At 39.2% G+C, this 27,552-nt stretch overlaps 1 protein-coding gene across 3 annotated transcripts in view; it reads right to left on the reverse strand.

Annotated features, from left to right (window-relative positions):
- bmp7b (bone morphogenetic protein 7b) overlaps positions 1–27,552 on the reverse strand; it is a 105,364-nt gene that overhangs the window by 47,698 nt on the left and 30,114 nt on the right. For all 3 annotated transcript variants that reach the window (XM_066670843.1, XM_066670841.1, XM_066670842.1), the window contains exons 2-3: positions 3,600–3,792; positions 922–1,070 (exon numbers count right to left, since the gene is read on the reverse strand). In XM_066670843.1, coding sequence (XP_066526940.1) covers positions 922–1,070; positions 3,600–3,792 — 342 coding nt within the window. The remainder of the gene's footprint in view (positions 1–921; positions 1,071–3,599; positions 3,793–27,552) is intronic.

Genomic DNA, 27,552 nt, shown 5'->3' on the forward strand with positions numbered 1-27,552 from the left:
GTTATCCCTATTGCTTGTACAATTTTTTCTACCACATCTTTTCCTTCCCTTTGCCCTCTCTAATAATCTGCTTGGACACAAAGCTCTGTGAACAGCCAGCCCCTTTAGAATAACCATTTGTGTCTTGCCATGCTTGTGTAAGGTGTCAATGGTCGTCTTTTGGACAACTGTCAAGTCAACAGTCATCCCCATGATTGTGTAGCCTACAGAACTAGACTGAGACACCATTTAAAAGCCTTTACAGGTGTTTTGAGTTAATTAGCTCAGGGGTGCACAACTCCAGTCCTGGAGGGCCGGTATCCAGTAAAGTTTGGTGATTGCTCTGCTAAAACACACCCCTTAAACCTGGCAATTAACAGATGAGTTGACTCAAGTATGTGTGAGCAGAGGTATAACCAGAATTTGCTGGATACCAGCCCTTCAGGACTGGAGTTGTGCACCCCTGAATTAGCTGATTAGAGTGTGGGACCATGTGTCTTCAATTTTAAACCTTTTCAATATATTCTAATTTTCTGAGATACTGAATTTGGGATTTTCCTTAGTTGTCAGTTATAATCATCAAGTTAAAAGAAATAAACACTTGAGATACATCAGTCTGTGTGTAACGAATGAGTATAATATACAAGTTTCACTTTTTGAATAGAATTACTGAAATTAATCAACTTTTCATGATATTCTAATTTTATGACCAGCACCTGTATTTGTAATGTGACAACACATTTTCTAGCATATCCTCAAACTGCTCCACTAGATGTTGTGCTAGATCTTGTTGAGGCCCTCAAATCCAATAAAACTTCATTGATACACATTACATTGAGAACTGTAAATCAGTATTGAGTGCTGAGAAAATGTTAAAACATTAACAACAAACATACATCTGAAATGTCCAGGGAACCATAAGATATTGGTGTTTCCACGCACCGTCAACACTCTCCAAAGCCAGCTGTAGGCCCAGGTTACGAGCTGGGTTCAGCACCCAATGGTTGCTTGTGGCAGTGATATCAAACACTAGCCAACCCTCTTCTGCTGCCCAAATAACCCGGGAATCCAGCAGAAACAGGTCAGATTCTCTTCAGAGGAAAACAGAAAAAGAAAGACATTCCATTAGGTCCTGAATATGCAATAAAAGTACAATATTCATTCATTTATTCATTCAATCATAAACTGTCTGTTAATATTTGTTACTTCTTGTTAGCACTCGCCCTTGTTCATCAGTAACTCTCAAAAACCTGATTGTAACACTTTCCTCAACAAAGCTTGGGCTCCACCAACGCAGTGTATCTCCATTTCATCCACACAGCATCCACAGAAAAGCACTTATTACCAGAATCGATGTCTAACACAAAAATGTAAGTTATTCATTAAAGTTAGCAGCTGTAAACTCTGGCTCACTGCATAGTAAATCTAAAAAACATGATTATAACACTTTCTTAAACAATAAGTATCACTAACTAACACAGCAACACATGAAGGAGGTTACAATGCAAGCTAAATAATACTTGTGTCCAACCTGTGAGATTTGTTTTGTAAAATGTTACAAATTTCTTGCGAGAGCACTCCAGCCTGTGATTCAGAAGTTGATTTGTCCAGTAAACCAGGAGTGGACCTGGCATAACAGACACAGTGGCTCTATTCTTGTTATTACAGGTCAGTGGAATTTCAGATTTGTGATTTTATTGTATATGTAATAAATTTTGCCCCCTCCAGGGTGTATTCCTGCCTTGCGCCCAATGATTCCAGGTAGGCTCTGGACCCGGACAAGCGGTTACAGATAATGAATGAATGAATGAATGTAATAAATTCTTATATTTTGTATGCATCCGTTTATTAACCACAATTTCAAGACTAAACACTGGAATGATTGAAAATTTTCTGAAAAGTGTTTACCTTATTGCCAAATTGTGAAGCAGGAAATACAGGAGAAGTAGTACACATGAGAAGGATAAAGCGAAAAAAGGAAAGCAAGAGGTAAAATGAGAAAGAGAGAGAGTGTGACATGAGAGAGAGAGAGAGAGAGAGAGAGAGATCCAGATCCAGATGGTGAGGACCTAGGGAGCATTTATTTTTTTTAACAGACAATAATGGTTTTATGAACAGCTGTTGGCCCTGCACTAATTCACGGACTGGAATTCCAAGGATAGAGTGGTAAATAGAAAAAAAAAAGGGAAAATGGACAACCGTTAGCAGAGATGAAAACTGAAAGTCTATCAGAACCTAAGAAATTTATAACCAGCTACAACAATAAAGGCATTCTGCATGTTTAGGTTTCCAATATAGCTTGTCTGCCTGACACACCTGTTTTTAAAGTGTTCCATTCCATTTGATATATCTCTCATTTATCCCTCTATTTCACTCTTATTTCTCTCCACTCACAGGACAATGGTGTCTGTTGTTTCCTACAGGCCAGTAGAGGAGCCAGATCTTTAGCAGGGAGTATGAGAATGGGTGGCAGCAATATGGTCATAAACTTGATTCATTGTGTGAGTTATACAGATATTCTAGAAGGTTCTGAGGATGTTGATTGAATGTCTATTTTGTATACAGCTAATACTTTTGGAGTGTAACAAAAATGTTGTAATTAAGAGAGCAAGCAGTACACACAAGTAAATTTAGCTTTAGCTTAACCAACCATGTTGTTAGACACGTTATTGCTTGTTATAATTTATATGAAGTTGTTGGGGTTTTTTAAAGTGCTGATAACCATAGCATCCTCAGTAAACTTTATTGAGTAAAATATATCACGATGAATATATTGCTGAATATAATATTGTCACTTAACCATAATTCTAATGGCAAAAATACACCAACTGTGTTAACATGACCTAATGCTGACAATATAATTTCTAGAATTATCCCTAGAATGCCCAAAACATGACCTCACAACACAAGAGATGACATTATAGATTTTCTAACACAAGAATATCATAGCATACAAACCAATCATGTGTTTTTGATGTTCTCATAATAGAATGGGAAACTGAATAACTATCACCTTTATTAATCCATTTAGGGAAATTGATTCTCTGCATTTACCCATTCAACCACCTCAGTTTGGGTCTTAATTCCCTTGCTCAAGGGCACTTCAGCCATGGATTCATTTTTTCCTGCCAGCCCTGGGAACTAAACCAGCAACCCACTGGTCTCAAGCTTGCTTGTCTACCCTTAAGGCCACAGCTGCTCCCCCAATAAATATGAATATTGATTAATATTTCCACAGCACCAAAAACACACGTTGCAGGTGGATTGGCGACTCGAAAGTGTCCGTAGGTGTGAGTGTGTGAGTGAATGTGTGTGTGTCTGTGTTGCCCTGTGAAGGACTGGCGTCCCCTCCAGGGTGTATTCCCGCCTTGCGCCCGATGATTCCAGGTAGGCTCTGGACCCCCCGCGACCCTAAATTGGATAAGCGGTTACAGATAATGGATGGATGGATGGATTTCCACAGCAGTTGATTAAACAGTAACATGACCAAAATTGTTTTAGAGGTTCTTATATATTATTAGAAGAAAAAAGTAAAAATGTCATCATGTTAAAGTCATGATAAATCATGTTTTACCAGTAAATATTGATGTGTAAATCAGATAAGTATTGTGGTGTCTCACTTGTCCTGATGTTCCACCAACACTTGGTATACACTGATCCGGAAGGTTTCATTGTCAAAGCGCTCTGGGATGAAGTCTTTATAAATCCGGAACTCCGCAGCCGTCACAGATTCCCCTTCTGGTATTTTAGACAGATCAAATCGAAATTCCTTGTAGTGGCGGCGCACAGGCAAAAACTCCTTATCATGTTCCACTGCAGGACATAATAAAAGACAAGTTTCATATAGAACTTAAATGACTTCAAAATCAACAGACAGAAACATTTTCACATAGGCAAAATGTTAGCCTGATATTTTAAACACTAAGTGTAGATATTAGCTGTTTGCAGTACAAGACCCTTTGTTTCTACTTTGTGCCCTATATTTACTTCTATAGGAAAATTGTAAGCACATTTGTAGACATGGAGCAAATCTCCAAGAGCCACTGATTGAGACAGAGACACCGACAGTTTTATGTCTGTCTTTACACCCATTACCCTCTGCTCTATTCACACACACACAAATCCTTGATGTATAATTAAAAACAAAAATAAGGACTTTGCAGCAATATTCACAAAATAATTCATAATGAAAAACAGCTTTAAACAGGAAATTGATTTTTACAATAAACATACATGTGATTCAGAAAGAAATCACATAATAAATATATAGCACATTATATAGGCAATATAAGATCTTTCAAATGTAACACAATGTAAGTACTATATAAATATATTAAACTTTTGTACTTCTGACTGCTACTGTATTGGTATACATTTTCTGCAGTATCATAAAATCTGGAATTCTTTTTTTAGGAATTCTGTACTGTTTTCTAGTATTGATAATGAAATATATAACCCAAAATTGGTGGACAACTTGCTCATCCAACATAGCTCCTGAAATTAAGGGTAATCAACAGGCAACAATCATGGTACGAATTCAGGGGGTTCGATATTCCTGAGTAAAACTTGGACCCCCAAAATAGAGGTAAAAAAATGCAGCTGGGGTAGAATTAGCTATAATCTTCTTAAAAATGTTGAATACTACAATATGTTTCCCATATTTATGCTTGGAAGAATTTTGCAATACAACTTCAGAAAACCCTAGCGAACCATACTATTTCTGTATGAATCACATTTTTTAAATCTCAAACTAAGTTGGTGATCTGTGAATTCAGGGAACAATTATGAGTGGGTGTTATTTCTTCTCTAGTATTCTAAGTCTAATACTACTGAAAGAGAACTGACTCGTACTAACCTGAGATTTTATTATCATTTTATTAGCCTGTCTATCTGCCTACATCACACCCATCCCTGGTCATCAGAAAAGGCAATGTATGTTAATGTAAGTAGCTAATTATCTAGCTTGTTTAAACACCTTATTTACTGCCATTTTCTTGATAACAATGTGTCAACTCCATATGTACAAATGCTAACAGTGAATTCGCTGAAGTTTGTGCATACACTGTACAGGTTTTACTTTATGTCCTGTAGAAAATGTTGCCCCCAATAATGTTCCACTCTATAATTGGAATATTATGTCATGTTGGGAAACATATAATATAGCAGAATTAGCTAGATAATTAAGAACTCCGTACAAGAAAGGTGCACACACAAATAAATAACCAAGGCTGTTTTTATGAACGCAATTGGTTTATTAAATGTAATATCAGATATTATATATTCATATAATGGTATGGACTAAAGCTATACATAAGGGAGGAGGGAGATTAAGATATGAGGGAATTTCTCTATGATGAATTTCTCTACAGACTCGCAGGGCTTTCTGGAGCTCCTCGCAGACACAGGCCTCACTGCAGTGCAACAGCAGCAATTCCTTTTTTCCATTGGGCTAAAGACTAGTTTTAACAGTCTTTACAATGTGTGAGAAGAGATTAGGAATTAAGGTTGATCATTGTCTGTGTTTCTCTCTCTCTGCATTCCATTAGGGGAAACTGGTCCCGTCGTAAATAAGCATAAAGGGTAATTTTACGATTCCTGGTACAGACTTACAGTAATGGGGGTAGGGAGTGAAGAGAGACTGAGAGTGAAGAGAAGTCACTGACAGTGATCAGGCTATATTTCTGCAAATTAAGTTCCAAAAATTAAAATGTCATTTTTGAAATGAAAGCACATTCATCATATTGTGTTACAATAGATAGATAGATAGATAGATAGATAGATAGACAGATAGATAGGTAACTTTATCGATCCCAGGAGGAAATTGATATATTGCAGTAGCTCAAGGTACAGAAAGGCAACATCGTGCAACACAGCAGATAAAAACTCTCAAAATATATATATAAATAGGTAAAAAACTGCCAATAAAATTAAAAAAACCTACAGAAACTACAGAAAATATAATGTGAATCTCTTGTACAATGTGCAAGTATGGTTCAGCGTCCTTCCAATGGAAAAAGTACAATAATCTAGTACTAAATACCACTTGATGTCCTGACACTGAGAAGAAGAGTTGTACAGTCTGATTGCAGTTTGTACAAACAATCTCCTATACTGTTCCTTACTACAGTGGATATGAATGGGTCTGTTGCTACACATGCTGTGCTGTCTGACCAGTAGATTATTGGGTTGTGTGTGTGTGTGTGTGTGTGTGTGTGTGTTTGTGAAGTGTTGTCCAGAATAACCATAAATTTAAGTGTCTTCCATTCAACTCAGAACTGTCCAGAGAGCAGCCCAGGACTGAGCCAGCCTTCCTAATAAGTTTGTTGAGCTTGTTTGTGTCTCAAAAAACTTACGTTCTAAAACACCATCAGCATCTTGCGGCACATATTAAAGGATCTGAGCATCCTCAGAAAATAAATTCTGCTAAACCCCTTCCTGTAGACAGCCTCTGTGTTGGCCTTCCAATACAGTTTGTTGTCAAGGATGACACCTGTTCCCTATTTCCACCTATTCAACATCCTGACCGTTGAAGGTAAGAGGACTGATCATTGTTCTCATCCACCTGAAGTCCACCACCACCTCCTTGGTTTTGTTCACATTAAGCAGCAGATGGTTTCTATCACACCGCTCAACAAAACTGTTTACCACATTTCTGTACTCACCCTCCTGACCATCCCTGATACATCCAACCACCGCAGAGTGACCAGAAAACGTCTGAAGATGGCACAGACCAGACCTGTACTGGAAGTCAGTGGTATACAGAGTGAAGAGGGTGAAGATGAGAGTACCGTTCCCTGTGGTGCTCCAAATGTTACTGACTAAGATTTCGGATCGGCATGCTCCCAGCTGTCTCCCAGGGTCTGGTAATCTTTGACCCAGTTGATCATGGACTCATCCACCTGTATTCTCTCTAAGTCTGAGAGGTTGGTTTTGAATGCATGAGAGAAATCAAAGAGGGTGATTCTTAAAGTGTTGTTGTTTTGATCCAAATGGGCATGCACCTTCTGCAGTAAGTGGATAAGAGCATCATCCATGCCTACCTGTTGCTGATAAGCAAACTGTAGTGGATCAGGGAAAGGGCTGAATATAGGTCTGAGAGGAGACCATTGCAGTAGTCCAGCCTGCTAGAGATGAATGCATGAATGAGTTTTTCTAAGTCTGGTTGTGGCACATACCCTTTGAATTTTGATATGTTCTTAAGGTGATAAAATGCAGATTTTGTTATTGCCTTTATTTGGTAATTAAAGTTGAGATCTGAGTCCAGGATTACGCCAAGATTTCTAACCTGGCCTTTAGGCTTTAGAGCTCTGCTGTTAAGCTGAGTAGTGACTTCAAGTCTTTGCTCCTTACTGCCAAACACAATCACCTCTGTCTTATCTTTGTTTAGTTGAAGGAAACTGTCCCTCATCCAGTTATTTACTGATTCTAGGCAGTTGCAGAGAGTGTCAATGGGACTATAGTCACCTGGTGACAGAGCTAAATAGATCTTAGTGTCATCTGCATAACTATGTTAGGAGATTTTATTATGTTTAAGGATTTTTCCAAGTGGTAACATGTAAAGGTTAAACAGTAGAGGCCCAAGAATTGATCCTTGTGGAACACCACAGGTCAACAATGGTCGTTTTGATTTATAATTACCAATAGCAAATAAAGTAGTCTTTATCCGCTAGATACAATCTTAACCAGCTAAGAACTGTTCCTGAAAGCCCCACCCAGTTCTCTAGTCTGTCTAAAAAGATGCTGTGTTTGACAGTATCAAATGCAGCACTAAGATCGAGAAGCACTAGCACAGATACTTTACCACTCTCTTTGTTCAGACGGATGCTATTTAGGATCTTTATGAGGGCCGTTTTTGTGCTATGATGTGGATGGAAACCTGATTGGAAGTCATCATAATAGTGTTCATGTAGAAATTTGCTGAGCTGAATGAAAACAATATTCTCAATAAGTTTTCCTATGAAAGGAAGATTAGAGATTGGTCTGTAGTTGTTCAGGATGGTGCTATCTAAACTGTTTTTTTTTTTAAAGAGAATTTTGATTACTGCAGTTTTCAATGCTTGAGGGAAGATCCCTGAAAGTAGAGACCCATTTACTATTTGCAGTCCTCAGATAGACAACAGAAGACTTCCTTCATAAAGTGTGCAGGCAACACGTCTAATATGCATGTGGATGGTTTTAGATGCTGGACAGTTTTCTCTAGAGTTTTCAGATCAATAGCGGTGAATTCAGACAGGGTACATTTCAGATTTTGAGGCTGTATCATAACAGCTCTGCTGTCAAGAGATGTATTGAAAATCGCTTGCCGGATGTTTAGAATTTTATTGCTAAAGAAAGCTGCAAATTCACCCTGTGAAGGACTGGGGTCCCCTCCAGGGTGTATTCCCGCCTTGCGCCCGATGATTCCAGGTAGGCTCTGGACCCCCCGCGACCCTAAATTGGATAAGCGGTTACAGATAATGGATGGATGGATGGAAAGCTGCAAATTCATTACATTTTTCCACAGAGAGTAGTTCTGCGTTTACCTGTGGTGGCGGATTTCTCAGCCAATCAAATATTGTGAATAATGAGCGGGCATTGTTTGAGCTTTTACTAATGATGTCAGAGAAGTAGGTTTGTCTGGCCTTTCTAACTTCCGAATTGTAATTTTGGAGTTTCTCTTTATAAATTTCCAAGTGAATGTGAAGTTTAGTTTGCCTCCATTTACGCTCAGCCTTTCTGCACACTTTTTTCTTGGATTTTACCCCCATGCTGCAGCGCCATGGTGCTTTCTTCTTACCAGATACAGTTTTTGTTTTCAGAGGGGCCAAACGGTCAATAAGATTCAGAGCTTTGTAGTTAAGGTTCGCAAGATCACTTTCAGGAGAATGAGATATTATGCATTGTGTTTTTGACATAGCCTCCATAAACAGCTCCTTTGTGTTCTCAGTAAAATATATTTTCTTCACACTGGCAGACCCGGTTTGAACAGCTGAAGTGGTTTCAATATAAAAAAAAACACAGAAGTGGTCAGAGATCCCTAAATCTTTCACAGATATAGATAAAATTTTCAGCCCTTTTGTAATGACCAAGTCCAGTGTGTGTCCATGTTTGTGGGTGGGTATATTCACATCCTGGGACAGACCAAAGACATCAAGTAAAGAATAAAGTTCCTTAGTAGTTTTGTCCAAGGCATTATCTATGTGCACATTAAAGTCTCCTGAGATGACAAATTGACCAAAGTCAGCTGAAATTACTGTTAGCAGCTCAGTAAATTCATCAATGAAATCTGCAGAGTATTTAGGTGGTCTATAAATAGTAAGTATTAAAATATGCGGTGCATCTTTTAGCACAGTACTTAGACACTCAAAACAGAGGAAGTCACCAAATGCTGCATGCTTGCATTGAAATATATATTTTAAACAGGGTGGCTATTCCACCATTTTTTTCTGTTTTCTCTACATACACTATTAAAACTATAGTCTGTGGGAGCGGATTCTGAAAGGACAGCAGCATTGGTGCTCTTTTCTAGCCAGGTTTCTGTTAAAAGCAAAAAGTCTAAATTGTGCGAGGTGATAAATTCACTGACTATAAATTATTTATTTGTAAGAGACCTAATATTAATAAGAGGTAGTTTCAAAACAAAGGACTTGGGTTCCAGATCTGACTGATGTCTAAGGACATACTTTAGGCTGGAAATATTTACATCCCAATAAGTATCAACCTGTCTGATTACTTGAGATGGCCTCTTCCCTTTCACTGGAAGAAGGAGGGTGAAGCTCCTGTTGACGATGAGACAGAGCGAAGTTGCCTATCTGATGGTTTTGGAGCTTGCCTTTTTCTTTGAGGTGTTGTACACTGTAGGGGAGTTTTGTTTAACAGATCATCCATCTGGCTGAGCTTCATTGAGGCCACTTTAACTAACTCCTTGATCGGTGAGTGTAGTGAGGAGGAGGAGGGTTGCTGAGTCCTTGGGGCAGTAGATGGTAGTAGAGGTGAATCTGGGCTAATTTTTCTCTGTACCTGAGGACTAGCTGACAGGGAAAGTGAAAGCTTTTTTTCCTGCAGATACCAGCTTCCCCATTGTTGCTGGAAGATTCAGGTGGGGTGAGAGTGAGGTGGAGATGGAGGATGGTGTAGATAGCTCATGCAGTTTCGGTGTCTCTGGCAGCATATACTGTAGAGCATGTCTCTCATCCAGTGATGCTGCACTATCAGTAAGGGCAGGATGTTGTTGTTCAGAGACCTTGAGTGATAGTGCAGACTCTGCCTTCTCAGAAGGGGGAGGATGTTATGTCTCCAAGGTGACGTCAGAGTCCTTAGCTGTTAACTCTGACGTGTCTTCGCTACTGGGAGCAGAGAAGTTGCACAAAGAGATGCTAAAATTCTCTATCTGCAATCCAACACCTCTCTTGTTGGTGTGCAGTCCATCTTGCCTAAAAGATTATCTCTTCCCAAAAAACTGATTAAAATTGTCAATAAAAATCAGTCCATTTGCCCTGCAGCTTTTTTGTAGCCATATGTTTTGTGCAAGTAGCCTGGAAAATATATTTGTGCTCCTTGCAGGCAGTGGACCACTGATAAATGACTGGATGTTTAGCTTGAGCAGAGTGTTAAAGAGAACATTAAAGTCTTTTTTTAATACCTCTGACTCCTCCTTCCTTGTGTCATTCTTACCAACATGGACAATTATCCGTTTCACTGTTGTGTGTTCAGCCAGCAATGTAGGAAGCTTTTCATTCAGTTCAGAAACTGTGATGTTAGGCTCACATTGAACTATGAATTTCTGATCATTCACACCATAAACAGAGTCATCTCCAAAAACAAGGGTGTCAGCTGTGGCCATGAACTTGGGTCTTGTGGCTCTTTTGGGGTGCTCTGAATGGCTGGCCCTTCCTGTTTCTCCTGAAGTCTGTTCCCTGCCAGTAGGAAGCTCACAGAAGTCTTGCAGTGGTTTGAATCTGTTCTGCAAATGGAGTGAATGGAAATGATTTCCTCCTCTGGCTTTGTGCTGTGGTCTTAGTGCAGCAGCACTGGCTTTAGCATTGGCTGGATGTGCTGTGCTAGCAGGGGTGGAGGATGAGACTACAGAGCTGAATGTAGTACAGTTTTTGGGTTTAATTCCAGTGTGGACCCATTTCTGGTTGTGCTCATTTCTATCAACTGTACTCACATTAGGGGCTCCATCCATTTGTTCTGCTGGTCTAGTCCTGTGCGTCTCCATTGCCCACTACTTCCTTAAGCCCTCTGCCTTCTGTCCGCTGCCAGTACTCACACTCTCTGATACTCCTCGAACAGTTCAGCAATGCCAGTCCTTAAACTCTGATAACAAGGTCCGAAAGCTTGTTTCCAAAACAGTCATTCTTTGTAGAAGACTATAACAATTCTTGCAGCACAGGTGCTCAGGAACCCAAAGAGGCATTCTGTAAAGACCCTCAACCAGTACTTCTTTGGTAGTCAGTAGATTTACTGATTCAGTCACTAAAAATAAAATCAAATAAAATGTATTAAATATAAGCTAAAACTACACTGTACATTCGCTGACCTTGCCTGAGTAAACTAGAAAATTAAAATAAAAAATAGATATAAAAACAGAGCAAAACAGTAGCAAAAGGATAAGCGTCTGCCCAGCAGCAAAGCAGGAAGGAAATAAGGGTGTCTGTACAAAAATAATTATATATTTAGTATTATTTTTATGTTACATCTAGCAGATGAATAAAATCCGAAATTAGAAAAGTTAAAGTGGTATGGAAAATGCAAACAAAAAAGAAAGCAGTTATTTGTAAAAATTTATCTTATATATGGACTTGTATATGGAAAAAAAAAATAGCAGATTATTTTATGCAATTGGTGTCAGAGCAGGTAAACATGAGACCCCGAGAGTCAATCTTACCTCAGAGTCATGCTGGACATGTTGTCAGAATGTAGATCTGACTAAAGCATCCAAGATCAGAGCATCCTAAAACACTTTCATCCACCGTCTCTACCAACATCAAAACTGAGTGATTACATATGACATATTTAACTGTGCCCAGTAGCAGCATATACAGTGTTAATAATAATGGTCCTAAAACCAAATAATTTCTACTCTGTATCTGTTTGAGGATTTTTTTTATTGGTTTCTTTTTATTTTGTATTTCATTCATTCATTCATTATCTGTAACCGCTTATCCAGTTCAAGGTCGCGGTGGGTCCAGAGCCTACTTGGAATCATTGGGCGCAAGGCGGGAATACACCCTGGAGGGCAACACACACACATTCGGACACTTTTGAGTCGCCAATCCACCTACCAACGTGTGTTTTTGGACTGTGGGAGGAAACCCATGCAGACACGGGGGAACACACTCCTCACAGACAGTCACCCAGAGTGGGAATCGAACCCACAACCTCCAGGTCCCTGGAGCTGTGTGACTGCGACACTACCTGCTGCACCACCACCACTGTATTTATCTAGTAAAAATCCACAATCCTTTTGTGGTACTGTTTGCTGAGCCTGTTTCTATATCTGCTTGTCATTTGGCTGCATCTTGTCACGTCGCCACAGTTTTGGTGACTACCTGCCTGCTTTCGCTGCTCTTTTGGCTGGGACCATTAACAAATGGGGCCTGTTGGCTTTGCCAGTGGCTAGTTGCCGTTAACGCTGCTGCTCATGTTAGCCAAAGGAGAATAGTGTAATAGTGTAGTTTATAATATTAAAAGCGATAATTAAATTAAGTAGCATTAGAGTCAGAGAAACAAAAAAGTATCAACAAATTTAAGACAAAATTTTGTCCACTACCAAATGGAAAAGAGGACGTTCAACAGCGTAAAGCAATTCTGAACTTACATCACACATCCTGCATGAATGACAAGACAAACAGCAGTGCACCTTCAATAACAGACATTTTAGGCTCCACTGTAGCATAGTATGGTATATTGTTCATGCCAACTGCATTGGTATGCAGTTCATACCAACTCATCTTCTTTTTCAGCTCCATTTGCCATAATCTATTTTAGACCATTTCTGACATTTACCTGCCGAGGCTTTGAAGTTTGATGAAATCACAAATCTCTTTCTCTGCTTATCCATGTTCTCTCTTACACTGACTGTGAACAAAACAAAAGCCTTACTGTGCATGTAGGCAGCAGAGTTAGAGTGTGTGTGTGTGTGTGTGTGTGTGTGTGCGTGGGGGGGGGAGATAGAAAGAAAGAGAGAGAGAATGGCTCCAGTTACTTTGCTGTGGTGACTATCATAGGGCATTCTGTGGTGCACTGTATGCAGCTTACCAGAGGAGCAGCATTGTTTACACACATTTCTCACTCCAGTCTGCCCTGCCATTGAACCCCTCAGGTGCACCCTAATAGGGCTCACTCAATGCCAGACTTGGCAGTCTGCAGGTCTCAACAATCAAAGTATATTCAAAGTAATTCAAAGTAATCCTACTCTACAGATATAGACCTGAAGAGGCTGGGAAAAATTTTAGCTTCACTATATACTGAGGACTGGGGGCCTTTACTATTAGTCTATTTAGGAATTATGGCAGTTCTGCAAAGAAGCCCAGGTATATATGTTTACAACAACCAGTTTCTCTTGGGGAATCCCTGATTTGCCTACAGACCGCTACACACTCAGGTGCAAACTACTCAAGTGAATGCTGGACTCCATAGGAAGAAGTCAGTAGACATCATCTGCAAATAGCAGATTAGATAGATGACACTACCCGAGTCCCTTAATGGAAGCCATCCTGTCCAAGACAACACCTTATTACCCTGTCACCCATACACCCGGAGCAGCCCGATATAATAGTTCTGGGAACACACTAATATTCATTCATTCATGCATTGTCTGTAACCGCTTATCCAGTTCAGGGTCCGGAGCCCATCCAGAATCACCAGGCGCAAGGCGGGAACACACTGTGGAGGGGGCGCCAGTCCCCCACAGGGTGACACACTTTTAGTTACCAATCCACTGGGAGGAAACTGGAACACAGAACACACCAAACAGCTACCCAGAGCAGGACCCAATCCCACAATCGTCAGGTCCCTGGAGCTGTGTGCCTGTGACATTACTTTACCCCGTGCAGTCCACACACTAAGATACTTTCTCAAAATCTACAAAATACATGTAAACTACAATGCCCCCTCAATTATCTGCAAGAGGGTGAAGAGTTGATCTGCTCTTCCATGGCCAGGACAGATTACACATTATTCCCCCAGAATCTGAGGTTTGAATATTAGACTCTCTTTTCCAGCATATTGGCAAAGACTTTCTCAAGGAGACTGGGAAGTGCAATGCCCAAATAATGGGTAGAAAGTCTGCACTACTTTTTTCCCCACATATTTGAACCACCATCACAGTTTGCCAATCCAAATGTACCATTTTTCAGTGTCCATGTGATACTGTACAGGCATATCAACCAACACAGCCCTCCAATATCAAGGGCCTCAGTAATTCTAGGTAAATTTTATCCACTCCATATGTGTTGCAACTGTGAAACTTTCCAACTACTTTAGCAACTTAGGCCAAGGACAGAGGTCTGTCTGACTGTATTCCCCACAATCTGGTCCAAATCACCACTAAATGGTGACCAGTTGACAGCTCCTCTCCTCTCTTTACTGAAGGGTCCAAAACATACAGCCTCACGCCAGAAGACACAACCACAAAATTGATCATAGACCTTTTTTCCCCAAGGTGCACTGGAACAAAATACACTTAAAAGCAACTGTTTGTTCAAATATGGTATTCTCTATGGACAAAACATTACTAGGACAGAAATTTGATATCATCTCCTCATTTCAGATTAAGCAAGCAGTTTCTTCCAATCACTACTCTTCATGTTTCTTTGTCAATACCAGTCATTGCATTGAAGTTCCTCAAAAAAAAATATTGCCAGAACTCCCACCACATTCTGTTTGGCACATATGTACACATAACAATCAAAGTTTTCCTCTCTGTGAGCTGAAGTTGCATTCAGGCAACAATCTCATTTACTGGGACAAACACCCACAATCTGGCTGCTGGCCAAGGACTTGTGAGTATCCACAAACCTGCCTGGCACTTCTCATCCCGTGCAACTTCTGAGTTAAGAGAAATAACCTCCTATTGAGGAGTTAGGTTACAGAGCACACACTGTGTGTAGAGGTGAGCCCAACTATATCTATCTGGTATCTCTTAACTTGCTGCACAGGCTCCAGCTTTATTCCCTTCAAGGAGGTTACAGTCCACAAGCCAAGCATCAGTCTCTTTTGCAAAGGTCCATACTACTATGAGTCCCTTCACCCCTGTACTCAGTGGGTACTGCACCATACCCTTATTTTGGACCTTGGGGGTTGTGGGTCCACATGGCCCCCTGACATGACCATTTCAGGATGAGCTTGATTAGGTTATGCGGGCTGCCCTGACACCAGCCACTCACTACCCTCAGGCCTGTCTCCAGGGATAGGTCTTGGTGACCCTCTTCAGGGCAGTATGAACATTTTCCTTGACTTACTGTACATAAGGGTGTCTTCTAGGGTTGTGCATGGGTATTCAAAGTATTCAATTACCATTTAGTGGCGTTATTTAAATAATGAAATAACCATTACAATGGGATCTTGTAAAGTAATTCAGAAAATATGGCGTTGAAAAAGAGAAATCATGTCTGGTAGCTCTTTGACTTAGAAAACAACAGCATGGTGTGCAAGCTGTGCAGCACCAATTTTGCTTACAGAAGTCAGTTCTGTTCAGTCACTAAAAAATAAAACATCCTTCACAGCTGCTTAACAAAGCAGACGAATGTAGAGCTAATTATATGCCACTATTCCAGACCACAAAAAGTGCAATTACACTAAGCACTAAATTGATCACAGTATCGCAGTGAGAAGTGTTGCCCCTCAATTGTGTAGAAGGTTCTTTAACCCTAAGTCGCTAAGCACACCAGTGTGATCGGTCTTTGTGACTGTTTAAAGACCAGATGCATTAAAACAAAGTCAAGCTGAGAACTGTCCCCAATTTCAATTAAAAGTACAGGCTTTAAGCTATATATTCATATTTATATAAAAAATCATTCTCATAAATCATTCTCTTATAAAGAAACAGAAAACAATTTGGAACGTACTGATGCTTAACTACAAGCTCAACACAGTAAGGAGTATTGGAGAGGGAGAAAAGAGAGAAAGAGATAGAGCATCCAAAGGAAAGAGACTGATGAAAAAACTATATGAAACATGGGCATGCTTTATTATGGCATACCAAGGAAAATCAAAAGGTCTTTTTCCTTGCCATAGTCAACTTTGGCTTGCTCACATGGGGATATTCCTTTTGTTTTTGTTTTCATTTTGAATTTTTGTTAAGCTGTCTTGTAACACTATTCTAAAAAGCACTATACACACCCACACACAGGGGTACATTTAAGTGTCATTTATATAATTAACTGGTTGAATATATATATATATATATATTTTTTTTTTTTTTTTTTTTTTTTTTTTTTTCAAGTTTACGCACCCTGATTGTTCCTTTCTGTATCCTTATCCCTTCTACCCATTCCCCACTTTAAAAAAGGCCAAATCCTCTTCCTAGATGTGGAAGTTGGAAATATATGTTTTCTGTCTAATGGGGCTCACACTTAGTTAAAAAACATCAGGTATAAAAACATCAAAATCATGATGAGGTATTTAAAACCAGGTATTAAATGATTGTGTATTGTAACTATCCCCAATTTTTAAAAATCATATGTATATTAGTATTGTAATTATAATTTGCAAATATGTGAACAAATATTAAACTACCCTAATTCCACTGCGTCTTCCATCATCAATGAAGTACTCGCGAGGAACTAAGCTTCAAACCACAAGGTTTGCGAACCTTAGGTGGAACTATGGTTTTGAGGAACACCTCCGGCTGTATACAGGTTACCAATGTAGTTACCTCAGTAGTTCCGTCACAACTGAATCGTTGAAACTATGCTTTTGTGAAACACACATCTATTTGGTAGGATACTGAGAGGGGAATCCCGTCAGGTGTAATAAACATTTTCTGTATTATCTGTAACCGCTTATCCAATTCAGGGTTGTGGTGGGTCTGGAGTCTACCCAGAATCACTGGGCATCATTTCAGACACAACCAGTGATTTATTTTGGCTGTTTCAGATCATTCAGGTAGTGCTAAGTTGACTGCAAACTGTATAATAAAAAACTAAACACACTCAAGTTATAGGCAGTTTTCAGTTATGTACAAAATATTGTTGTTTTTGTCCTTGAGCATACCGTTCCACCAAGACACTGAGCTTGAGAACATAAATAAACCAGAGAACTGTATTTCTCAACAACCATAGATGTTCTTTTTAAACATGGAACATTAATACACATACAGAAAACAATAAAACAAAATGACTCACACGTTATATGAATGCATACAGAAAAGTCTTGAGTTGTTCCTTTTGAGTTTATTATCCTAGCTTGGGTAGTTTGTTTTTCTCTGCCCAATTTAAATCTAACAATATAAAATGAAAGAATATGTTAAATGTATATAATGATAAAATACTAATATATTTATAAAAGTCACTGATGCCAAAAAAAAAAAAAAAAAAAAAAAAAAGCCATGATACAACATGCATTACAGGGATTTTATCAGGGATGATGGATGCAGCAAAACTGACATAAACAAGCATCCATCCATCCATTATCTGTAACCGCTTATCCAATTTAGGGTCGCGGGGGGTCCAGAGCCTACCTGGAATCATCGGGCGCAAGGCGGGAATACACCCTGGAGGGGGCGCCAGTCCTTCACAGGGCAACACAGACACATTCACTCACACCTACGGACACTTTCGAGTCGCCAATCCACCTGCAACGTGTGTTTTCGGGCTGTGGGAGGAAACCGGAGCACCCGGAGGAAACCCACGCGGACAACACACCAACTCCTCACAGACAGTCACCCGGAGTGGGAATCGAACCCACAACCTCCAGGCCCCTGAAGCTGTGTGACTGCGACACTACCTGCTGCGCCACCGTGCCGCCCCCCTAAACAAGCATCCAAACCATAAATAGTACAGACAATGAAGTCTTGCTTTAATCAGTTTATTGTGGTAAATGTTTAAACTGTGATGTATTGTCTATTAATCATCTAGGGTAAATGTGGCCTACTTATTATATAAAGCCCCCAATATTTAAGTACATATTGAGTGAATGTGTGAGTGTGTGCGTTGCCCTGTGACGCCCCCTCCCAAGTACATATGCCCGCAAGTGGGCGAAAACCAGCAAGTGGGGGATCTAGATGTTTTGTGGGAAGGTGAATGTAGAAAAACAGCCTATGTGATTTGAAAAAAGGGCATAGTTTATCTCCAACAGAACTAGGTACCCTCTACTAGTTATAGTTTAAAATATTACGTTTCAGTGAAAACGAAATACATAGCACTTCTGATATTTTAAATATATATTTTTGGTAATCTGATTATGGGGTGAACTGAAAACTTATGAAATCCATTAGGTCTCTCATGTCTACAATCATTATTTTAATTTGATTACAGAATTATAGGACTGTATTATTTGTTTTGTACTCAGCACAGTATTGGATTATAATCAGTTTAAATGAGTAAACCCTTAAGTAACACTTATGGCCTACTATTCAAATAAATATTTAAAGCAGCTCCTTTCCATTAATGGACATGGGAGAAATGGTGCTAATAATTTGCAAATAATCATAATATTCAGCAAACCTACCATGAGCACTCAGTCATAGTGGGTGTATATGATAGTATAGTCAGTGCATGTAGCTACAAGTGAGGTGAACTTAATAAGATGGAAATTCACTGTAATGTAGTTATAGTTTAATGAATTCCAAGATAGTGGTGCAATCTTTCAGGAAATTTGGCTCATCTTAAAAATAAGAATATAAACAGACATTCAGAGAAGTTCACTGTACTTCATTTAGTTCCTTTGGTTTTAAATGATTCTTTATAGAAGTGTGTCCTTGTTGTAGAGTATTATGTATTACTCTTTGCGTTCAGATGATCACACATGCTTTGATTTGGGATCAGAACCAGGTCCTGCAACATCCTACTCACAAAATTAGTTGAATCAAGTTTGTTTGAACAGGTCGAATAGGATCAGAGTTGGATAACACTGGCTTAGACTGTCAGAAAGCCTCCCTTTATTATTACCTGGATTGTGCATGTGAATTTGTAGAAGGACTATCATTCATTCATTCATTGTCTGAAACCGCTTATCTAATACAACTCCTCACAGACTGTCACATGGAGTGTGGCTCAAACCCACAACCTGGGGCTTGGAGCTGTACCACCCACTTGGAGCTGCCTCCAGGCCTGCAGAGATACCCTTCTCCCCCTTCCAGGGTGTACCTTGCGCCCAATGATTCCAGGTAGGCTCTGGACCCACTGCGACCCTGAACTGAATAAGCAGTTACAGCTAATGAATGAATGCATCATTAGGCATGATCTCATATCTTACAAGGCATCAGGCAAGTACGGAACAGCAATATGTTTTATGGACATTTTCAAAAATAAAATCAAACATTTAAAAAAAAAATTACTACAAGATATAATTGAGCTGCTTTTAACGATAGTAAACTCTTCATTCGACCTGGTTTATATATGCAAAGCAAAACCGCTATTTTGTTAGACCTCTTTACTGAAAAACTATACAGGAGGATTTGCATTTAAGAAAATGACATGAAGAATTAGTGTCAGAATTGAATACTGTCACCTCGAAATGTAATCAGCACACTACTGCATTGCTTTACATCGTAAGGTACTTCAAAAATAAACGCCTCATTGAAATGCAATACTTGTGTGATTACTTATAAACACAGACGTGCAGAAAACATACCATAAAGAAAAACAAATATACATTATACACAACACATTGATTTCCATTTAAAGAGTAATATAATGTATTCGTGTCTGAATTGAACACAAACCACCGAAAAATGCAATCAGCTATATTGTATAGCTCCATTGGCTGCAGCAGTGAATAATGGACAGCTAACTGTGGCTGCTGATTAGCTTAATTAAATTGACGACCAATGAGAAGCACGTTCTCTGTTAAGGAGTTGTGTCTTAAACGAATAATCTGTCACAACAGTCTCAAAGTGCTCCAGCTCTGAATGCGATTAGCTCTATGCCCTACCGTGGTTACCCCCGGGCATCCATAAAACACAGTCTTTATTAAATAAGTCTTGAAGAACCATGCCCCAAATTCTGTGAGGACTGTGATTGGATAGTTATTGCTTTTCAACTGTGGCACGAATACAGCATTTTATACTTTAAACGGAAATCAACACATTGTTTTTTCTGGTAAGAGACAGAGTGACATTAAATCAATGTAATGTATATTTGTTTTTCTTCATGGCACGTTTTCTGCATGTCTGTGTTTAAAAGTAATCTCATGTGCATTGCATTTCAATAAGGCATTTATTTTTTAATTACCTTACGAAGTAAAGCAATATCCCAGTTAGCACAATTGCATCGGCCCATACTCCGGCCGAATCACGCATGCCGGAAAAAAAAAACACTCGGCACGCAGTCGGCATTGTCTCAGCCGTGATGTATGCCCCCCCTCCTTCCCTCAGAAAATGATAGAAATGTAGAAATTACTGTTTTATTAAATAAGAGCTTACACTCTCAGAAAAAAAAGGTACAAGATTAGTCACTAAATGTACAACAGTGTTTAAAAGTCCAGTTTTGTTCTTTAAAGGTACATTGCATTCTCTTCTCCAGAAGGAGAGATACATATTGTAATCTTTTTTACATATTTCCTTGTAATCCTTTATTATAGAAATGTATCATATAACAAAAAAACATAATAAAAGTCCTGGAGATCCCAGACAGCAAGCATATATCGGTCCACTGGCATAAAAAAAAAAGCTGGCACACCACTGACTGTAGACCACTGCAGGTCCACCATCGGACCACTCTGATTACTGTCCTGTTTACAGGATATAACCCATTTTTAATCAATTCAAACAGATTTTAAATTCACAGATATTTTAATCTGGAAAGCTAATTAATACAAATATTACCAACAACTATGAGAGATATAATAATGAGTATAAGCCTGATATAAAATGATTATGCTAAAAATGTTGACACTGTGCAGGATTAAAATTATTTACTATTCTTAATTATAAAGGATAACAAAAGAACCTAATGAATAAAAAAATGTAAATTGGATTGTGAATGGAAAAGTGCTAAAATGTGGCATTTTGTCTAAAAATCTGTTTAATCACCAGCGGTCCGCCCAGAAAACGCTGTGCAAAACATGAGTAGACCTCCAACTTTGCCCTCAGTGGCCCAACAGTGGTCCGCCATCTCCTTGCTATCAGGGATGAAACAGGGTGTATGAAATCAACACGATTTTAATATCTACAATTATAGTACAATTATGTTCCCTAATTAAATGTGGAAATATGTGCCCTTTAGGGTACCACCACAGTGACATTTCTGACAGTGTAAATACATTCAATGCAATGAGATTAGTAACTGTGCTTTTCATACAATATTGAAACAATGTAAACATACAGCAATTGCAATGTATACAAACAGTAAATATAATCGAATAAACAGAAAATACATTTGTAACTGGCATTTGAAATCAATGTCATGATGGTCATGATGTCAGCAGTGTCATGCTTTCCTAAATCCAAATAACATTCAAATACTGTTTTTCAAAGAAACATAATTGGTTTTACACCCTAAGAACTGCCTTTTACATTCAGACTTTTCTTTAAAAATATGTAATTCAGGCCAAATAAAAAAATGCTTAAAATACAAAAATAAATATTTCACCAGTAGGTTTGGAAAAGTAAAAAAATATACAAGAGTTTCTACATGGCAGAAGGGTATTTTACAACAGTTTGAGTTTCCTCAACTGTGTCGAAGTACAAATTTGACAGATTTATGGCATACATGAGTTCCATCAACAGTTTGCAAGCCTCTACTAGGTTGTCACATTTTTGTCAATACATCACTGCCCTCAACAATGATGAAAATATCACCTGTATTCTCATCTGGCGGCCTGGACAACAAGGATATTCAGGATGAGCAGTGTGCAGTGCAGTGAAAGAACGCTCAAGTGTAGTCACCTCAGTTGTACTCCTTGTTGAATTCCAGCTCTATAATTAAACAGAAAGAGAGTATGTACATGTAATTAAAAACTGAACTGCAAATTCATTAACTACAGAACCTCAAATGTGCCAAGATTATCAGATTATAGTACAAACGGTTATACAAACAATTATGCTACAACTGGTGCTAAAGATCTCATCTAAATAACTTAAATTTATCTAACTTCACAGCTCCAAAAATAAACTACTTCACTTGCTTTTGTTTCTTTTTTCTCTCTCAATAAATAGGCTTCTATCTTTTTCATTATAACCTCCTTCAACTCATTAATCACTAGCCCAAAATCAGTGCTACTCCCTAACAAAGAGTAAGTGTATGTGAAATTATATTTAAAACATTACATTATACCAGAAACCAGCACTGAGATTGAGAATGTATTATAACCTACTTAGCTAGTACCTTATGCCTTCTTAATGTGTGCAGTTTTATTTCTTATTTTATGTCTTATACTGAGGGAAGCCATTCTGTGTGACATAAACCCCCACAATAATGCTCACTTCATCTTGTAAAATACGCCATCAAACCACATAATTACTAAAATTAAAATACATGTAAGAGCGATTGTCATATAATTTAAATGTTTTCTATGTTGGGGGGGTGGGGGGTTAGCTAGAGTTAAACAAGTTAGCCTAGCTAAAGTCTGTCATTTGAAAAAACGATTCAATATTATGTAACCTATAGCAACCCATAGAATAACATACATAACATTAACGATGTTAAATACATTTGGGTGATACCAAAATACTTATGTATCCAAAAATATATGGTTAAATTGAAATACTTACGCAATGAAGCTGTTCCCTGTCGCCAGTCAACAGTGCCAACGTGCAGCCGGAATTGGGCCAAATGCAGGGTGCCGCATTCACGCCGAGTCGGCAGCCAGCCGACTGTGCTAACTTGCAGCCGGAATTGGGCCAGATACAGGGTGCTGCATTCATGCAGAGATGACAGCCAGCCGACAGTGCCAACGTGCAGCCAGAATTGGGCCAGATGCAGGGTGCCTCATTCACGCCAAGACGGCAGGCAGTCCTGAGACTGAGCCAGAATCGGCCCAGATCTATCTTGCTAGCTGGGATAGTTACTGATTAAATTTCAAGGTGATTGTATCCCATTTGGACAATAATTCACCATGTAATTTTTAAAATGTAAATCCTTGTGTATTGTTTTTCAGCGAAGAGGTTAAACAATGTGAAAAAAGTGTAATAGCAGTTTTGATTTTAATTTTGGCCCATATTCTTCATGTTAGTTTGGAGTAGTTTCCATTGCTTGGAACGAGCTTACAAGCACTATCACAGCAACAGAAACCCTCTCCGCATTCAAGAAATCCTTGAAAACCCAGCTCTTCTGAGAGTATCTATTGCACTGAAAGTCTTTCTTTAATGCACTTATTACTTCTTGGCATATTGCAATCAATGTAAGGTATTTTGTATACATGGTGCTGTAGTTTGAATGTTAGATCCTCTTTTGTAAGTCGCTTTGGATAAAAGCATCTGCCAAATGCATAAATGTAAATGTAAATATAAATTGCTGTAATTGCTATTCAATTTGGCAGTAATTCCTCTCCATACATATCTACATAGAAAAAGCATAAAACACATACATCTTTCGAAGTTCACCCACCTCAATCCACTGGCTTCCTGTAGCTGCCTGCATCAGGTTTAAAACTATCATGCTTGCCTACAAAGCCAAGAATGGACCCACACCTCCCTACCTTATGCCAATGGTCAAGAGTCAGGCTGCACCTTGACTCCATCGAGTTTCAAATACAGCTCGACTTGATCCCCCATCTGTCAAGACACATGGAGGGCTAGTGTCAAGACTCTTCTTGGTCCTGGTGCCCAGATGGTGGAACAAACTTCTGCTAGTTGTCCAAACAGCAGATTCTCTTGCAGTCTTCAAATGTAGGTGACCCACTTAAGTGTGCACTAATCTAAGTGAACACCATAGCAGACTGTATTGCCCTTATACTGTGCTTATCTCAGCACTGGCCCTTGTTCTGGCAGCGTCTGAGCTCAGGGGGTGTCTGGATTTAACCTATTGTACTAGCTCGGACACAATTTTTTTCCGAACACTTAACATTTTTGTGAGTTACTCTGGATAAGAGCATATGCTAAATGCTGTAAATAAATGGAAATTTCCAGTCAGGCACCACCATAGCACTGACTTGCTTCTGATCAAGGCTGTGCATCATTTATAGTGTTGGGATGGTTAACTTTAAAATATATTCCACCACAGAATACAAAATACAGGGCGGCACGGTGGTGCAGCATGTAGTGTCGCAGTCACACAGCTCCAGGGGCCTGGAGGTTGTGGGTTCGATTCCTGCTCCAGGTGACTGTCTGTGAGGAGTTGTGTTCTCCCTGTGTCCGCGTGGATTTCCTCCTGGTGCTCCAGTTTCCTCCCACAGTCCAAAAACACATGTTGGTAGGTGGATTGGTGACACTAAAGTGAGTGTGTGAGAAAAATGTGTGTCTGTGTTGCCCTGTGAAGGACTGGCGCCCCCTCCAGGGTGTATTCCCGCCTTGCGCCCATGATTCCAGGTAGGCTCTGGACCCACCATGACCCTGAACTGGATAAGCGCTTACAGATAATGAATACAAAATACATGCCCTTAAATGTATTTTGTAACAAAGGCCATTACATGACTCAAAGTGTGTAAAATGGATGCAGCTTAATGTTCCTACTCATATGGGCTGTGTACAAAGTAAAAAAAAACTTATCATAAAATTAGATTACATATAGATATTGCAATATATATTGCAATAACTACCCTTTGAACCAGTGAAATGAGCAGTACAGGAAGCAGATCAACCTTAAAAAAGCTTTGTAGATCCTGTTGGTTGTCAGATCTCTCACACTTCTCCCTGAGTCTGATGACTCAAGGGCAGAATAGTGGGGGAAGCCAAAGTGCCATTGCACATTAGCACATGTGTCTGTCTGTGCACTTCACACCCTGTTGCCCCAAGTTCTACTGCCGGCTTCCGCCTTCAGTTGCTCCCTCCTTCCCGAAAAATTTTCCAGCTCCCTTCTTTTCTTTCATTTTCCAGTCCTCTTTCTTCCTCAAGTAATTTTCAACCACCTCTGCTAGGCCCAGGATGTTGGATTATTTTCACACAAAAATATGATATTTATGAAAACCATGTTTTCATTAATTTAACTGTATTTGTACAAATTGTCAACCATGAGAGGGTGTATTCCTGCCTTGCGCCCAATGATTCCAGGTAAGCTCTGGACCCACCGCGACCCTGAATTGGATAAGTGGTTACAGATAATGAATGAATGATGAATGAGATACAGACTGTTTTTATTTATTTCACAAAGTATTTATTTGTGAATAGTGAAACATACTTTTGATTTGTGGAATATGATTTACACATTTGTCAAGTATATTGAGACTAATCTCTCTTGATAGTCACCTGAGGCAGGGATTGAATGAGCGCACACAGAACCATGCAGCTGTCAGTCACACTAGCTGTTGCACCACTGGTGCAGAACTAATTAAACATCAGCGCTCAAATCCCCTTTGTTTTATTTGGCAAATGCCATCAAATTCTCACAGTGATGTTCTAGATGTATCTAGTCTAAAGGGATCCCTGGATTTGTTAAGAAATAGCTGTGACATATTTTGGTCAATATAGCAATACCGTATAATTCCTCCCATCTTAACTTTCCTGTTCAGAATAACCCATTTCATTACCTTTTCTGTGTAATTTTCCAAAGCTGAATTCAGTGTGAGCTGAACATTTTCTCCTCTTACAGCCTTAAAGCAAGTCCCAATAAAAACAACTGCAGCATCATAATCTAAGTGATTTATTTGAAGCATGCCTCTGTCATATACATACATACATCTTCTTTTCCGCTTTTCCATTTCAGGGTCGCGGTGCTCTGTCATATATCTACCCAAAATGTTTATAATAAACATTCACCCTTTTTCACAATTTCAAAAGAAGGAAATTGGAATTTAGTATGTCAGGAACAGCAAACAAAATCAGGCTCTCTGTATATTTCAAATTTTATGACATATTGTTTAAAATGTTCAGATTTTTTTCTAGTCATTAAATTGACATTATATGACAAAAAACTAAAAAATCTAAATACGCATTTCCCAAAAAAAATGGCTAAGGAGCAGTGATTAATGTACAAAAAAGAAGTCATGGAAGTCATATTGTTCCACAAATAGTAAAATCAGGGTTCAAGTATTATGTGGTTAGTAGTAGTAATAACACCAATATTCAAAGTACAAAATTCAATGACACAAACACAGCAACATTCAACTTCATCCATCACTACAATATTCACAAAAATATTATGACAGCTAGAATGCTAAAATTAGCTAGAACCTTTTTTAAGCTGAAGGGTCCATGTATCATTGCTTCATTCCATAATTAAACATTTTCAACAATGTGAAAAATAAATACAGGCAGCACACTGGCACAACAGGTTGTGTGGCTGTCACAAAGCTCTAGGGTCCTGGGGTTGTGGGTTCAATCACCAACATGAATTATAGTCTGTTTGGACTCACCTGGTGGCTCTCACTCTGTGCAAATCCTGAGTAAGAGGGAGATCATCAAAGAGTCTGGTTCTATAGCCCAAAGTTCATGTAAAGATGAGCCAAAAAATATCTTGTTGGTACATGTATCTTGTTGGTACCTGAAATAGCTCCATCTCCCCAGTGAGGTTTACTTCCGTGTGCCAAGAGAGGAGTAGAGGAGTAGCATCCTGAGCGGAGCGTGATCAGGCAGCGTAATAATATGACCGAAGTGATTGGTGATCTCTGAGTTGGAAGATGGGGTTTGGCTTTTCGGATTCCTTTGACAAGAAGAGTAATCTGATGGTGACTGGAGGAAGAATGAGGTGTACCATTTATAAGTTTGGTAAAGAAGTTTATTGCCACTAAATATACTCTTAAGGTGGAGGAAAGGATGGAGTTTTGTGTATTACCTGAGTAAGGCAGCGGTTATGAAGAGGTTGTTAGAAGGGAAGGTGATATTATGCAGGGTATGGAAATTCTGGAAGAGTATCCATCCTGACCAGTAGGTGCAGAGTGTTTGTGGCGAGATAGCTGAAAGTATTGTTTCCTTCATTGAATCTTGAAGGCAGAAACAATATCAGCCTTAGTGAGCCAGGCACCATGACCGGCAAGTTTGATTAAGGTGATGGCATGGTCCACGGTCGCATACTGGAGCGAGAATTTGGAATTGGGAATGAGTTTATGAAAGGTTCAGAGGTGCCACATGGAGTGGAAAGGGTGATGATGATCCGCTTCTTGCCTGAATATTTGCGGGTAGCAATGCCGGTGGGGTTGATCCTGTACGTTGAGAAGGGAAGAGAAGGCCTGATCATGAAACCATCAGAGACTTCTTTAGCCAGAAGGGATGAAACTAAATCAAGTTCAGACAAAGCAGAGAGAAGGTTTCGGCAGGTGAAGGAGGAAGTAGGCAGTATTACGAGGCCCGTAAAAAACCAAAAAGTAGACCGTCCAAGAGGCACACGTCACATG

This window comes from Hoplias malabaricus, chromosome 5, assembly GCF_029633855.1.
Source record: "Hoplias malabaricus isolate fHopMal1 chromosome 5, fHopMal1.hap1, whole genome shotgun sequence".
In the NCBI taxonomy this organism is placed as follows: domain Eukaryota; kingdom Metazoa; phylum Chordata; class Actinopteri; order Characiformes; family Erythrinidae; genus Hoplias; species Hoplias malabaricus.